The 16,871-nt window shown below is 44.2% G+C and overlaps 1 protein-coding gene across 1 annotated transcript in view; it reads right to left on the bottom strand.

Annotated features, from left to right (window-relative positions):
- Positions 1 to 16,871, bottom strand: part of ST6GALNAC3 (ST6 N-acetylgalactosaminide alpha-2,6-sialyltransferase 3) — a 518,012-nt gene that overhangs the window by 332,195 nt on the left and 168,946 nt on the right. The window contains exon 2 of the mRNA XM_089692183.1: positions 10,399 to 10,596. Within this exon, the coding sequence (XP_089548309.1) occupies positions 10,399 to 10,596 (198 nt within the window). The remainder of the gene's footprint in view (positions 1 to 10,398; positions 10,597 to 16,871) is intronic.

Raw genomic sequence — 16,871 nt, 5'->3', positions numbered from 1 at the left:
ATGGATCAAATTTCAAAAGATAGCTCAGTGACAAAAACTGCTCAGTGATCTAAGTTGGCAGCATGGTGACCAAAATAGATCAAATGCCCGCTGCAGTATTTAAAAACAATAACATGAGTGATAGCCAAATATCAAATAACAGACATGTATGTCAGCGATGACTCTTGAAAAATCAATATGGTGGCATAACCAATCTCATGTCTGCAGCACTGATGGGGCACCTGTCATAGTAATGGTAACAGCAGTATTTCCAGTGTCATAGCCAATCTATAGCAGTTCAGCATATGTAAAAAAAACATAGCAATCCGATTTCCAAAGATGGCCACCGGCCTGAACACGTGGCCTCGGCGGAATGAAGTCAGCGCGGCAGGCTCCCCACTGACGCGTTTCGTGTGAAAGCACGTTTTCAAAACGTTTTGAATATTACTCTATATAGATCTTTAGTTATCACTAGAGGGATCCCCAGCATAAGGAAAGAGGTCTTAATTCCTCTATATAAATCTCCAGGTATCACTAGAGGGATCCCCAGCATAAGGAAAGAGGTCCTGATTCCTCTATATAGATCTTTAGTTATCACTAGAGGGATCCCCAGCATAAGGAAGGATTTCTTAATTCCTCTATAAAGATCTCCAGGTATCACTCTAGGGATCACCAGCAGGAGGAAGGAGATCCTGATTCCTCTATATAGATCTAAAGTTATCACTAGAGGGATCACCAGCAGGAGGAACGTGGTCCTGGTTCCTCTACATAGATTTTAGTTATCACTAGAAGGATCACCAGCAGGAGGTGGGTGGTCCTGATTCCTCTATATAGATCTTTAGTTATCACTAGAGGGATCCGCGGCATAAGGAAGGAGGTCTTAATTCCTCTATATAGACCTCCAGGTATCACTAGAGGGATCACCAGCAGGAGGAAGGTGGTCCTGATTCCTCTATATAGATCTCCAGGTATCACTAGAGGGATCACCAGCAGGAGGAAGGTGGTCCTGATTCCTCTATATAGATCCCCAGCATAAGGAAGGATTTCTTAATTCCTCTATATAGATCTCAGGTATCACTAGAGGGATCACCAGCAGGAGGAAGGTGGTCCTGTTTCCTGTATATAGATCTTTATATCACTAGAGGGATCTCCAGCATAAGGAAGGATTTCTTAATTCCTCTACATAGATCTCCAGGTATCACTAGAGGGATCACCAACAGGATGAAGGTGGCTCCGATTCTTCTATATAGATCTTTCATTATCACTAGAATTCATCATTGTGACGCTTACATTAGTCTGGTAACGCTCCAACGTTTGTTGCTCTACCAAAAGACTGATGTCTATAGAGTACTAATACACACTTTATAAATCCTAGGACCACTTTGGTGACAACATGGAAGGCTTAGAAAAGTCAGGCATCAACAGTAATTTTTCAGATGCCCCATCATGCCCCAGGATATGTACATCCATGATACGAGAAGACTCTGGGAACCTTACAGTCATGTAACTCCCCATGGGCCCTCTGTGTTCACTATACTGGGTCCCACAACAGTTACATGATCTTCTGCTTGTAGACGAGTGATAACTTGTAAAACATTTACAAACAGCTGGGTTCCTCTTCCCAAAAGCCCACCACTCGCCCTCTGTATTTGATAATTACTACTTCCATCTCTCACTCTCCAAAACCACTTACTTTAGGAACACGTAGACAAAACAATTGTTCGTTTCCTTGGAAGGAGATTGCTAATCTGTCAAACTATCTGCACCAAATATGAGCCCATTCTGTTTCTCAAAAGACTCGTAATGAAAGAAAGAAGTCGTGCTGCTCGGTCTCCCTTCCAGAGCTGCTTATAAATTCATAGCACAGCGTGACGGTTATTAAAATCCCGTATGTGAGAGGAGCGAGCCACACAAAGAGATATGAATTGGCATTCTGCGGAGATAATGCAATCCAATGGGCAAAACATGCAGCACGGGCTCATCCCGGAAGGGGAGACATCTGAAACAGAAGATACATTGGTATTCTGACGGAATATGGCCAACCAGCGCAAGTCACCATCCCTGTCGCCATCTCTCACTGTAATTATTGCAAGAATAAGGTTTTGCCTGCTGAGTAATTATTACTCCAAGGAGACTCTACAGAGAAAAGAGCATGATGAGACTTTTTCTTATGTGACTTATGCAGAAGTTCTGCGTGGACTCACCCCATCATCTTTATATTATCTGTTAAACTGGGCTCACCTCTGGTTCCCTTTATGTTACCCATTACCCATTATAATGTCCTAGGATTTATTCCTTCCACCTTCCCCCCTTCCCATCCAATCCATAAAAACTCCTCAATTGCTTTTACAATGCTAAATAATATTTGGTCCTGCCAATAAAGCTTATTTAAATTTGAATTTGACTTTAGATAACCCCTGACTTACAGTGGAGACTGACTAACTGTAATGGCTTAACGATGACCTAGTGGCAATGGGTCAGCCAAGCAGCTAGCATTTTCAGGAGAACTCAGCAATGGCATATATCTCCTAATAATTTTTGTAAAGTGAATCTTGCAATGGATAAAAGTTTCATGGCAAGTGCATGCATAATTAATCATTTGTAAGTGTCATGTATTTCGTACATCTCACACTAGGTCTCACAACATCTCACGCCTGGACTATTGCAATTCCCTTCTCACTGGCCTACCCAAACGAACGCTATCCCCACTCCAGTCGATCCTAAACTCAGCGGCTAGACTCATCCACCTCACCAACCGCTCCACATCTGCCTCCCCCCTCTGCCAATCCCTTCATTGGCTCCCGATTGCCCAACGCATCAAATTCAGACTGCTAACTCTCACCTACAAAGTTATTCACAATGCCGCCCCAAACTACATAACCGACCTGATACCCAAATACTACCCTACCCGTGCCCTCCGCTCCTCTCAGGACCTCCTACTCTCTAGCTCCCTGGTCTCCTCCTCCCACGCCGATTGCAGGACTTATCTAGGACTTCCCCGTCCTCTGGAACTCCCTACCCCAATCCATCAGACTGTCACCTACCCTCCTTACCTTCAGGCGCACCCTGAAAACTCTCCTCTTCAGGGAAGCCTACCCCAACCTCACCTAACACCCGACCTCACCTAACAACTAACCTCCTCCACTCCTCCCACCACTCCATCCCCCACAGCCATCTCCTCCTGTATCACCTTCCCCTCCCTCCTAGATTGTAAGCTCGAAAGAGCAGGGGCCCCAAACCCCTCGTGTAGTGTATTGTTACTGTCTTGTCTCATGTTCTGTCCCCCTTGCTACTGTACAGCGCTGAGCAAACCCTTTGGCGCTATATAAATACTGTATTATAATAATTATAGGTATGTGCAGTCTATTTTCTCCACTGTAGATGGCGCTCATCTGGAGTGGCAATACAACTGGAAAGGAAGTCAAGGGAAGCTGGGTTTCTCTATGATTCTATTGGTTCCATGGTGCAATGTTCCAGTTGGTTATGCTGCATTTAGGCGACCCTGGCAGCCATCTCCCAGAGTCTTTTTAACTCCCTGCCCCGAAGGTTTTGCAATTGCGAAGTGGCTATTGTAGGGATACCCATCTGTCAGGGACAGCGCTAGCATCAGGGAGAAGTTCTGGAGAAGTAGGGAAAGCTCAGGGCCTACACCTTCATTATCAGAAAGTTCCCTTTTTGGGTTGGAATGGCTAGGCCACACTCAACCCCCTTGGCAGGTGCTGCCTACTACTGCTGACCCTTTGCTCCATTTGTAAGTTCCTGGTCAGGTGACTTCCCCGCCGAGCTATTGCACTGTTTACAAGTTCTTCAATACATTAGTTACTGCATTAGAGGCCTCTGTGTGTTTACTGCCACAGCACCATATTGCACCTACCCAACACTGCTTTGCTCTCCAGAAAGACTGCACCATCGATGTTCAGGCATCATCCAGGGACAGCATCTACTTACTGAACATAGGTTGGCCATACACGTCAAGATTTCTCTAGTTCAGCCCCGCACAAGAAGTTGCTCACTTCCCCCCATCCATTATAAATAACACAGATAAAAGTATCTGCAATGCGGCCTGTTGTATTCTGATAGCCAACACCAACGGCTATCAGAATACCCCAAATGTAACTGTGTCTGATTGAATGTAGACTCTGTTTGGCCACAAATTTTCTAGCGGTCTACTTTGAACAAAGTAACTGACCAAAACAGAATTATGTTGACCTGGGTGGTACTGACAAGACTACCCAAGGAAGGAATTTTATATGATTCAGCAGCAATCGGCCAAAGTTCGATCTGCGTATGGGCAGCTATAGATGCAGACTCAAAGACAATGCAATCTGCATTCCACAAGTCCAGAAAGGTCGGGATCTCTGCTTCACAATACACTCTGACCTACTGGTAGCATAACAAACACAGCATTAGCCTCATTATATTTCCCACAAGGCTACATCTAATTTTGATCCTCATAATATCACCACAAGAGCATACACACTGCTAATGGCAGGCACAAAATTAAGAAAAAATCCAAATAGATGAAAACAATAAACTTTGGAAAAACTGTTCAAGTTGAAGTTTAGGCATGATGTTTATAGCGTAGTTTGGTCCAATGTAAGAATGTATGTGTAACACCTGACCAATTCCTCTGGATGCTGCAAATCATTATAGTAGTTGGTGCCACTATAGTGATAGCGGCAGTCTTCTGGGTTCAGTGCCTAGTGGCTTCTCTTTTGTGATAGCAGCAGTCTTCTGGGTTCAGTGCCTAGTGGCTTCTCTTTTGTACAGTAACCACAGGGGGTACTTTTTCAATGAACACAAGGTGTCTTCCGAATGGATGAAATGGAGATCGTGAGACCACCCAACCTCACCACCTCATCCAATCAAAGAAAGCCTTGTATTTATTGAAAAAAAAAATATTCCTGAATAGTGGAATGGGCGACCCTGTATGATTGCTATGGAGAATCACATCCACTAAGCACTGGTGCTGCTTTCACTGTAGTAGTGGCAAATACTACAGTGATTTGTAACATCCACAGGAATTGATGAAGCATAACATGTATACTTACAGTACAGTGGTCTAAGCAGGACAAATGTAACTATGCAATTAACATCATCCCTAAACTTCAGCCTTAAGCAGCTCTGTTGGATACACAATACTATCCAATTGCAGAACCAATCAAAGTTAACCATACACACACACACATTTCCTTCATTCAGTCCGTGGGCCTTCATCCATACTAGTCAAGGCCTCCTTTCACCCACTAATAGGGAATGTGAGCTGAGATTAGACCATTGTGAGACAGGTTAGTTTTACCCTACTGATGATGTACAGTATGTGTTGTCACAATTGTAATCCTGCTCAGTACGAGAGGAACCACAGGTTCAGACATTTGGTGTATGTGCTTGGCTGAGGAGCCAACGGAGCAAAGATACTATCTGTGGGATTATGACTGAACGCCTCTAAGTCAGAATCCCCCCTAAAGATGAAGATACTGCTGTGCCACAGAGCCTAGGTTGGCCTTTGCTGAGCTGGAGGCCAGCGAGTAGCGCCACTCACCTTTGGGCTGCAGGGCAGACGGAGGTAGCCTGACTCTTCCCGCATGTTCATTGGGAACCCAATAGGATAAATTATTCAAAGACAACCTGATTCTAGGTCAAGGTTTCATGCGTAGAAGAGCAGCTATTTTGCTGTGATCTATTGAAAGTCATCCTTTGAACCAAGCTTTTAAATAATTAAAAAAGAAAATAAAGTAAAACTAGTCCGGGTAGCCTTCATCTGTGTTAAAGATGGCCATAGGTGGAAAGAATTTTGAACAAAAATTCTTAGGAAAAAGTCTTCAGAAAATTTGTACAAGAATTCTCAATACAAGAATTTGCATGTGGTTAGAAATATTTAATTTGCTTTTAACATTTGATTTTGGAATGAATAGACTTTACAGAACAAATACCACTGTTAGAAATTAATTTGCTCAAAAAAATTTCCATCAGGCGTTTTCAAATTTTCACATGACTGCAGTTGAAAAGGAAGATCGATTCAACCCAGTAATGATTAAAAAGAAAAAACTTTCTTAGAACATTCTTTTACTAAGAAATTTTGTTGTAAATTCTACCCATCTATGGCCAACTTAAACTTTTATTGTCATATGTTAAACTGTATCCTTTAAGAAAAGTATTTCTTTCTTTCCTTCTAATTAGATTTATATTGAGAGATTTTGCAACTTTGCACTATGCTTACATACAAGGAAAAGAAAAGAAAAGATAACACAAAACAGGAAAATGGAGGAACACCCAAGAAGGAATAAAATGTAGGGAAGGTAAAAAGATATTACAACCAAATGTTCTACCAAAAGAAATATACCACGATTCTTGATATGATCCATTCATGTAACCTTTGGAACAGCTTATATTGGGGAACGCAGAGTATATGATTCATAAGGAAAGCTTATGGGTTGCAGTGTTTCTCAACCTTTTTCCACTCTGGACACCCTTTAAAAACATGCAAAATCTTGAGGAACCCCAGTCTAAAACGTAAAAAAAAAAAATTGTAAAAACGTATTGTTACTTATCAATGGGAAACCTGAGCCTGGGTCAATGCAATCCCTTGATGAAATTAGTTTCCTATCAGAAGCCCCCTTCATGTCAGAGGCCTTCACTTCATGTCAAAGCCCCCCCCCCCACCTCATATCACATTAGAGGCCACCCATCATGTCATAAGCCCCCCATCACAACAAAGCCCCCATATTACTATAGACCCCCCTTATACATGAAAGACCTGATCAGAGAACCCCCATGAGAGAGTCAACCCAGCACATCAGAGTCCTTTCATTGCACCAGAGCCCTCCATCACCAAGCTCCCAATCACAGAGTCCCCCTATATAAGAGTCCTCCAATCACACAGTTCCCCATCACAAAGTCTCCCAATCACACAGTCTGCCCCCTTCACAGAGCCCCCTAATTTCATAGCCCCCTCTTCCAATCGGAACCATACCTTTGGACTCCAGCAGAGCAGCAAAGAGCAGGAGATAAGAAGATCTGAAAGACGCAGACTTCCATCCTCTCCTAAATGCTGGGGAAGGCCCTGCATCCTGCCTGCTCTGGATAAGTGTCATGTATTGCCATGGTGCAGGCAGGCCAGCTCCAACACCATAGCAACAAATGACGTGGTGTGTCCTGGCCCTGGAGTGCCATTGGTTTTCATGGTGCTTACAGATGGCCCATCCACACCATGGCAAGTCATCATGCCAGTCCCGTGATTGAGGCACACTAGGAAACCCAAAAAGAACCCACGGAAGCCACAGCACACTGGTTGAAAAAAGCTAGGTTAATGTATGAATAAGTTACCAATAAAAATCCTTCACCTATTTCTCAGGCACTGTGAGAACCGAGGAGGGACAGTGATGTCTGTCCTCTCAATTCACAGTGCCGATCCTAGGGGACACATGGATGAGGGGGATAGAGGAATTTATCGCCATTCTGCATGAAGAGAGCAGAAGCCAAGGGCTGCATGGACTTAACCCAATTGCCAGACACCTTTGCATGAACTACTTGTAATACTGAAAGCACTAATTAACTTACAAGGGAGAAGAAATGGAATGGAGGTCTGTCAGTGGAGGGAGGGGGCAGAAATAGGGGGGTGGAGGTCTGTCAGTGGGGGGAAGGGGAGGTAGTTGGGGGTCTGTCAGTGGGGGAAGGGGTGGTAAATGGGAGTAGGCATCTGTCAGTGGGGGAGGGGGCAATAAGTGGGGGGTGGGGGTCTGTCAGTGGCAGGAGGGGGTGGAAAATTGGAGGGTTGGGGGCAGTAAGTGGGGGACGGGGGTCTGTCAGTGGGGGGAGGGGGTGAAAAATTGGGGGGACGGGGGTCTGTCAGTGCGGGAAAGAGGCATTAAGTGAGGGGTGGGGGGGTCCATCAGTGGGGGTGGTACTGTACTTGGGGTTCTCTCAGTGGGGGTAGGAGGCAGTAATTGGAGGTGGAGTTCTGTAAGTTGGGAGAGGGGGGAAGTAATTGGTGGGTGGGGTCTGTCATTGGGGGACTGGAGGAGGATGTGGAATGGAGGGGATGGGACTGGAGAAGGAGGACATGGGATGGAGATGTTTACATTGCTTGATGTTAATATTGCTAAAGTTGTAGTTAATATTTATTTTTGTAACGTCTGTTTAAATTCTACATCATTTCATCATCTGTCATTTCAGATAATTTACGAGGATGTGTTTAGGGGCAAAATTAGGGGTAGGCAGGGTAGGGGTTAGGTGGGGCTCTGAAGGCCTGGCTAGTAGCTCAGGACTTGAAATTTTGAGTCCTGGGTGAATGATTGTATGAGGCACTGTGCTGAGGAACATTAACATACAGATTACAGGCAGGAGGGGGTTAAGTATGTATACACAGAAGACATCCATGTGCAGCTTTTCTATGGCACGGTGACCTAATAATCACACATATGTGCCAGCGATGAGCTGGTGGTTCACAGCCAGATGACAGATTGTTGTTTTCTAGGAGATTGGTGATGGTGCCCATCACAGTATATGAGCCTGGCAGAAATATTACACCAGTCTTCTCTGCCAGCACTGCAGGATGGCAATAACATAACGCCAAATGACGTACAACCTTCTCATTACCATTAGCAGACATTACAGAATCTGAACACCCAGCAAAGGTAAGAGGAACCTTGTACATGAGCAGAAATGTCACAAGAAAATGATCTTGGAACAAATAGAAGGGAACATAGACATATGCAACTTTTCCTTAACAGGAAACTCTGTTGTATACCTGGCTGAAAATTAGCCGTTCTTTCTGTCCAGTGATGGTGGTACCAGCACAGTTAGTGAAGGGATAGTTCCTTAAAGTGTATCTGTTAAGTTTTTTAGGAATGAATCAGAAGAAATGACCAGCACACCATTCATGTTCCTCAAAAATTATTGAGGTCAAAATGCAAAAGTGGTCACATGAAAAAGTTAAGAAGGGACATATGATCAACCAATGTTTGAGGGGCCATACGCATCCCCTTGTTCAAGGTAACAGGCTTTGCTCTGACAAGGGTCCCTTGTGGTCCTGAAGTGTTGGAGGATTATATGTCCCTTCTTATCTATTTTATGTGACCACTTTCGCATTTCGACCTCAATACCTTTTTGAGGAATATGAATGGTGTGCTGGTTATTTCTTCCAATGAACTCATAAAAACGTAACAGATACACTTTAAGGAATTATCCCTTCATTAACTGTGCTGGTACCACCATCAATGGACAGAAAGAACGGCTAACTCTCAGCCAGGTATATGACAGTTTCCTGTTAAAAAAGGGTACCTGGGATACATGCTATCCGTATCCAGGGAGGGGTATTGTTGGGGTTACAGAGGGGTTAGTGTTAAGGTTACAGGAAAGGCTAATGTGAGGGTTACAGGGAGGGTTAGTATTGGGGTTACAGGGAGGGCTAGTTTTAGGGTTAGAGGGAAGGTTAGTGTAAGGGTTACAGAGAGGGTCAGAGTTGGGGTTACAGGAAGGGTTAGTGTTGGGGATATTGGGAGGGTTAGCGTTGGGGTTACAGGGAGAGATAGGGTTACAGAGAGGGTTAATGTTGGGGTTCCAGGAAGGGTTAGTGTTGAGGTACAGAAAGAGTTAGTGTTGGAGTTACAGTGAGGGTTAGTGTTGGGGTTACAGGGAGAGTTAGGGTTGCAGAGAGGGTTAATGTTGGGGTTCCAGGAAGGGTTAGTGTTGGGGTTACAGGGAGGGTTAGTGTTGGGCTTGCAGGGAGGGTTAGTGTTGGGGTTACAGAGAGGGTTAGTGTTGGCGTTACAGGAAGTTTAATTCCTCTCACTTTCAGATTTCCATTTACTTCCTGTTGTATATCTAGGGCAGGGAGTGGAGGAAGATCTCCCCAATGGGGGACAAAAATAGCAATAAAAACCCAACAGAATATCTAACCCTTCCACACATAGAAGCAGGGATGTATTTACCACAAGGCAAACAAGGCATTTGCCTAGGGCAGCATTTTTCAGGGGGGCAGCAGCATTTTTCAGAGGGGCATCACTGTCCACCGAAAGAAGGAAAGGAAGAAGGGATACATGCAGAACAGGGACCAGGTGGGATCTGCAAGAGGCTGCGGGCTGCTTGACGGTGTATGCAGAGCCCGACTCTTGTTCCCGGGGATGTCTGGAGCTATGAAGGTGAGTGTCTTATCTCTTGTCGGGGTGGCGGTGGAGGTTGCCAGTGTATGGTTGGCGGTGATAATGGAAGGCTCTCTCGGGTGGGGGGGACTGGGGTGTTGTTGGTCAATGGGGGAGCCAATTTTGTGTCTCCTAGGGCAGCACGAAACCTAAATACACCACTGCATAGAAGGGCAGTTTTGGCATTCAATTTCTGTGTGTCAAAGTGTATGTAAAACATATTCTAGCTCACCAGACTTAGAGTAGATAAGCACATTGGCAAAATAACCTCTGTTACCTCGTGAGTCTTAATGTTAATGTAGCCGTCGTGGTACGTCCGAGGCCGCTGCCGCCACGTAACCGGTACAGGAGCACACTGGGAGCTGGTCTGCCCAAAACAAGACAGCAACTTCAGGAAGTTTATTTCATTGATGAGCCGGAGAACCATTAACAGCAGGAATACCGACACCGAACAGACAGCGAGGATAGGAACCCTCTGAAAGATACAAAGCAATATCGATAAATACACACTGCTCAAAAAAATGAAAGGAACACTTTTTAATCAGAGTATAGCATCATATCAATTAAACTCATGGAATATCAATCTGGTCAGTTAAGTAGCAGAGGGGGTTGTTAATTAGTTTCAGCTGCTTTGGTGTTAATGAAATTAACAACTAGATGGGCAACAATGAGACAACCCCCAAAACAGGAATGGATTTACAGGTGGAGGCCACTGACAATTTTTTCCCTACTCATATTTTCTGACTGTTTTTTAATAGTTTTGCATTTGGATAGGGTCAGTGTCACTACTGGAAGCATGAGGCGATACCTGGACCCTACAGAGGTTGCACAGGCAGTCCAACCCCTCCAGGATGGCATATCAATACGTGCCAATGCCAGAAGGTTTGATGTGTCTCTCAGCACAGTCTGCTCCTCTGTGCAAAGAGGAACAGGATGAGCATTGCCAGAGCCCTACAAAATGACCTCCAGCAGGCCACTGGTGTGAATGTCTCTGACCAATCAGAAAAAGACTGCATGAGGGTGGCCTGAGGGCCCACCACTGGCACCCTGTGCTTTTCACAGAAGAGTGCAGGCTCACCCTGAGCACATGTGACAGAAGTGGAAAGGCCTGGAGAAGCCGTGGAGAACGTTGTGCTGCCTTTAACATCATTCAGCATGATCGTTTTGGTGGTGGGTCAATGATGGTCTGGGGAGGTACATCCATGGAGGGACACACAGATCTCTACAGACTAGACAATGGCACCCTGACTGCCATTAGGTATCGGGATGAAATCCTTGGACCCACTGTCAGACCCTACGCTGGTGCAGTGGGTCCTGGGTTCCTCCTGGTGCACAACAATGCCCGGCCTCAAGTGGCAAGAGTATGCAGGCAGTTCCTGGAGGATGAAGGAATTGATACTATTGAATGGCCCCCACGCTCGCCTGGCCTAAATCCAATAGAACACCTCTGGGATATCATGTTTCAGTCCATCTGCTGCACCTCAGACTGTCCAGGAGCTCAGTGATGCCCTGGTCCAGATCTGGGAGGAAATCCCCCAGGACACCATCTGTCGACTCATTAGGAGTACGCCCCGACGTTGTCAGGCATGCATACAAGACGTGGGGGCCATACAAACTACTGAGTATCATTCTGAGTTGCTGCAATGAAATTTCAGCAAAATGGACTAGCCTGCTGCATCATTTTTTCACTTTGATCTTTGGGGTGTCTTTGAATTCAGTCCTCTGTAGGTTGATAATTTTCATTTCCATCAAACGATGGGGCGTCCTTACGTTCTTAACACATTACCCCGTCCATATCAGTATAGATATCCAGCATGAGATTTGTCCCCATTGAGATCTGATGTGTTTTCATAGTGCTCCTTTAATTCTTTTTCAGCAGTGTATAAGTGTTAGACCTGTAGGGAGGGTGAGGTCTGTTTCACACAGGTTTCAGGTTGTATAAAAGCAATGTGAACAGCAAGCTTTTACTAAGCATTTGAAGAGCTTTTGGAAAGGTTTTTTGAAGCTTTTGAAATACGGTTTAACTCTAGTTTGTAGAGGTTGAATGCAGATCCTAATGGGACTGCTTATTACCACTTTACACAAGCTGCTAGCAGGCCTCAGCACTACTTGAAGCTTGATGAAAGCCCACTGAAGCCTGCTAGCAGCTTGTGTAAAGTGGCAAACAGCAGTCCCATTAAGATCTGCTTATACCATTTCCAAAAGGAGCTGAATGGCACTTTAAAGGCTAAGAGAAAGCTGATAGAAGCTTGCCAAATGCTTGCTGAAAATTTAATTAAAGCTTGCTCTTCACACTTTTCTAATACAAACTGAAACTTGGGAGAAACAAGCCTTAGTGTTGAGACACAATTACACTTGCATTGGTTAGTAACACTCTTTAAAGTTCCTACCGCTTTAACAAGCATTATTTTGATGCTTTTGTGATTCTTTATTTTGTGATGTTTTTGATGCTTTTGTGATTCTTTATTGAAGCTTGTCATATGCCCTATGTGGTGCTTTTCTATTTTTTCCAATACATGAAATGCAAAGTGAAGCACCCCTCAATGGCTATACATCTAGTTAGGGAGCTCTGTGATAGACTTCTATGGTGGCTTTGGAGACGTGGCAAAGCACCAAGAAAGTAACATGGGGTATATATTCTGAATCACAGCAAAGCAATCATCTCAAACCTAACGATGTGTACAGGACTGTAAGGTAACCATTTCATTTAGTGATAGCTGCATTGATTGGCTTTCAGAATGCTTTACAAACATGGTTCAAATGCCACATTTTGAAGCAAGTGTAAACAGGGCCTTAGGGTTACAGGGAGGGTTAGTGTTAGGGTTATGGGGAAAGTTAATGTTGGGGTTACAGCAGGGGCGGACTGACAACTCATGGGGCCCCCGGCAATAGGGGATCATGGGGCCCCTGTGTCCTTGCCCAAACTCAAAAATGCCTATGAAAAAGTTACTAGAGGCCCTACTGACCCCGGGGCCTCGGACAGTGCCCGAGTTTCCAAATGTTCAGTCGGCCCCTGGGTTACAGGGAAGGGTAGTGTTGGAGTTAAAGGTAAATGTATTGTTGGGGTACAGGGAAGGTGAGTGTTGTTACAGGGAGGGTAATGTTGGGGTTAAAGGGAAGGTGAGTGTTGGGGTTACAGGGAGGGTAATGTTGGGGTTAAAGAAAAGGTGAGTGTTGGGGTTACAGGGAGGGTAATGTTGGGGTTACAGGGAGAGTTAGTGTAAGGGTTATGGGGAAAGTTAATGTTGGGGTTAAAGGGAGGGGTAGTGTTGGGGTTATGTGGAGAGTTAGGGTTGGGGTTACAGGGAGGGGTAGTGTTGGGGTTATGTAGAGAGTCAGGGTTGGGGTTACAGGGAGGAGTAGTGCTGCGGTTGCAGGGAAAGGTAGTGTTGGGGTTATTGAGAGGGCTAACGTGAACGTTACTGGAGGGCTAGTGTTGGAGTTAAAAGTAAACTTATTGCTGGGGTACAGGGCAGGTGAGTGTTGGGGTTACAGGGAGGGTAATGTTGGGGTTAAAGAAAAGGTGAGTGTTGGGGTTACAGGGAGGGTAATGTTGGGGTTACAGGGAGAGTTAGTGTAAGGGTTATGGGGAAAGTTAATGTTGGGGTTACAGGGAGGGGTAGTGTTGGGGTTATGTAGAGAGTCAGGGTTGGGGTTACAGGGAGGGGTAGTGTTGGGGTTTCAGGGAGGGGTAGTGCTGGGGTTGCAGGGAAAGGTAGTGTTGGGGTTATTGAGAGGGTTAACGTGAAGGTAACTGGAGGGCTAGTGTTGGAGTTAAAGGTAAATTTATTGTTGGGGTACAGGGAAGGTGAGTGTTGGGGTTACAGGGAGGGTAATGTTGGGGTTACAGGGAAGGTGACTTTTGGGGTTACAGGGAGGGTTAGTGTTGGGGTTACAAGGGAGAATTAGTGTTGGGGTTACAAGGGAGGATTAGTTTTGGGGTTATAGGGAGGATTAGTATGAGGGTTACAGGGAGGATTAGCATTGGGGTCACAGGGAGGGTTATTGTTGGGGCTACAAGGAGGGTTAGTGTTAGGGTTACAGAGACAGTTAGTGTTGGGGTTACAGAGAAGGTTGCTTTTCGGGTTATAGAGAGGGTTAGTTTTGGGGTTACAGGGAGGGTTTACTATTAATGTTAGGGTTACTGTAAGAGGTATGAGGAAGCTCAGTCTATCATGTGTCTATATTCATAAATGTAGCTTCTTTTGTTGTCAGAAAGTGATCTGGAATATAGATAAAAAGCCACGACTGACTTTCCTGTTAATATCTCGGACTAAATCTCAAAGTGGTCCCTATATCCAGATCATGTTGTACCAACTATTGTGAGTCACACAGGTGTAATGAGAAGACTGCTTTCTTCCTAATAAATACCTGGTGAAAAAGCTGGACAATTACGGTAAAAGCTTTCTTCTTCTTCTTTTGAGACAGAGAAGAAATTACCTTTAATAGCCTTCCCTCTCCCAGAACTCCCGCCACCCCCCAGCCTCTGGCCCGCTCTCCTCTCTGATGCCTTGCTTTCACTTCACACTTTTATCCTCACTTGGATTTTCTGTTCCAGCTCTGCCGATGATTGCAGAGAGATTCATGTAACAAGATTAAACCCATAAATGAAAAAAAATGAAAATATAATATATTGCAGCTCACCAATCATTAGATGTGGCGTCTGCGTTAGTTTTCTTGTTTTTTAGGCTTTTCCTCCTCTGTTTTCACCTGGTGATCCAGCCAGTAACACACCTCCTGTATTAGGGTGTCTCCACTCTGGATGAATCTAAGAACTGGTAAACTGCGCTACATTACTTTGGTGTTTTTGGATTTATTACTGATTTAAACCCAGAGGGGAACGAATAATGTCTTTTTCTATAAATTAGATTTTATTTTTTTATGTTTAGAATTAATTTTTGTAATTTAATTTTACTTCTGTTTAAAGCAACTCTGTCACTGAGCACTACCTGCAAAAGAAGGCACTTGTCCTGCTGCCTGTTCCTCCCATCTTCGCTCTATGAAAAGCTGCATCCTTGAGACTGTCCAATATCTGCACCTCCCTCCACCCTAGTTCTATGCACCAGGTCCCTGTAGTGACACAAGGATCAGCAGGGGAAAGCACAGAGGGACCAGGCTAATAACACACCTATAAGTGTGAAGTTTGAAAAGGCCATTGCTAGGCAAATAATAAGTGTCCAATAAGGTAACCATGCTTGTGATGAATATCAAAAAATGAAAAAAGCTGCTAGCACTCCATGAGATATTTATCACAGCCAAAAAACATAATATACCATGTGCTGCATTCATTTAGTATGACAAATAAATAATCCAAACTAAACGAAAATGATGAATAAAGTCTAGATAAATAGAATAGCTCCACTTGTTGTGACGTCATCGCGTAAATGGAAATTTGGCCATTTTCTGCACTCCATGTGGAGTTTGATGGTTTTTACAGCACGGGTTACGTTTTTATTCTTGTAAATGCAATACTACTTATTCTTATTAAAAGTGTCAACAGTGGAGCATTTAATCCTTTTGTTTTTTGGGTACTCACTTGCACACATGGAACCCCTGGCTCGGTGGGCTTGGCAAAGTGATCCCCTGGTGGAAATGATCCTACCTTTAAAGGATTACTATTTGAAGAGTATTGGTGACCCATATGGATTACATTTAAAGGCGTTTTTTGACTCTTATTGGTCTAAGGCTCGGTTCACACTGCCACGACTTGGGATCCGACTTGTGAGACCCCAAGTCGCATGACATGTGAAATCCCATTTTAGTCAATGAGAGCTGTCTTAATTAGCACTACTGAAGTTGTTCATAAATAGAATAGCTCCACTTGTTGTGACGTCATCACGTAAATGGGAAGTCTGCAATTTTCTGCACTCCATATGGAGTTTGATGGTGTTTACAGCACTGGTTACTTTTTTATTCTTGTAAGTGCAATACTATTTGTTCTTATTAAAAGTGTCAACGGTGGAATATTCAACCAACTTCCCCTCTTTTTAGTGTTCCACCACCAATTTGAAAATTAAAATCTGCTTACCAGACTCCCATAACTCTTAGGCTTAGTTCCCACAACTGTGACCTGCAAGTCGTGTGACTTAGAGTGTGACTTTGCCAAGCAACTTCCTGGCAATTTGCTGGTGACTTGATACGACATGGGTACTACATTGATGCACCTTTGAAGCGACTTTGCTTGTGGCCAATGAGAATGTAACGTTCTGTAATGTTGGATCCAAATCACATCAATATAGATGAGGATGAAACTTGGAAGCAACTTCCATTAAAGTCTAAGTCAGATAGAAGTCACCTTGAAGTAGTAGTAGAAGTACCTTTTCTAAAGTCAGAACAACTTCAGTAGTGCTAATTAAAATAGCTCTCATTGACTAACATAGGATTTCACATGTCATGTGACTTAGGGTCTCACAAGTCGGTCCCAAATTGCAGCAGTGTGAACCAAGCCTTGGACCAATAAGAGCCTTTAACTGTAATCCATATGGGTCACCAGTACTCTTCAAATAGTAAGCCTTTAAAGGTAGGATCATTTCCACCAGGGGATCACTCCGCCAAGCCCACTGAGCCAGGGGTTCCATGTGTGTAAGTGAGTACCCAAAAAATAAAAGGATTAAATGCTCCACTGTTGACATTTTTAATAAGAACATGTAGTAATGCATTTAAAAGAATTAAAAAGTAACCAGTGCTGTAAAAACCATCAAACTCCACATGGAATGCAGAAAATGGCCGACTTCCGGTTTATGTGATGAC

The sequence above is a fragment of the Staurois parvus genome, unplaced genomic scaffold (assembly GCF_062004578.1).
Source record: "Staurois parvus isolate SC_StPar_1 unplaced genomic scaffold, SC_StPar_1.0 ptg000578l, whole genome shotgun sequence".
NCBI classification, from domain to species: Eukaryota; Metazoa; Chordata; class Amphibia; order Anura; family Ranidae; genus Staurois; species Staurois parvus.
The sequence above is the reverse complement of the archived record's forward strand: the minus strand, read 5'-3'. Positions and strand labels throughout refer to the sequence as shown.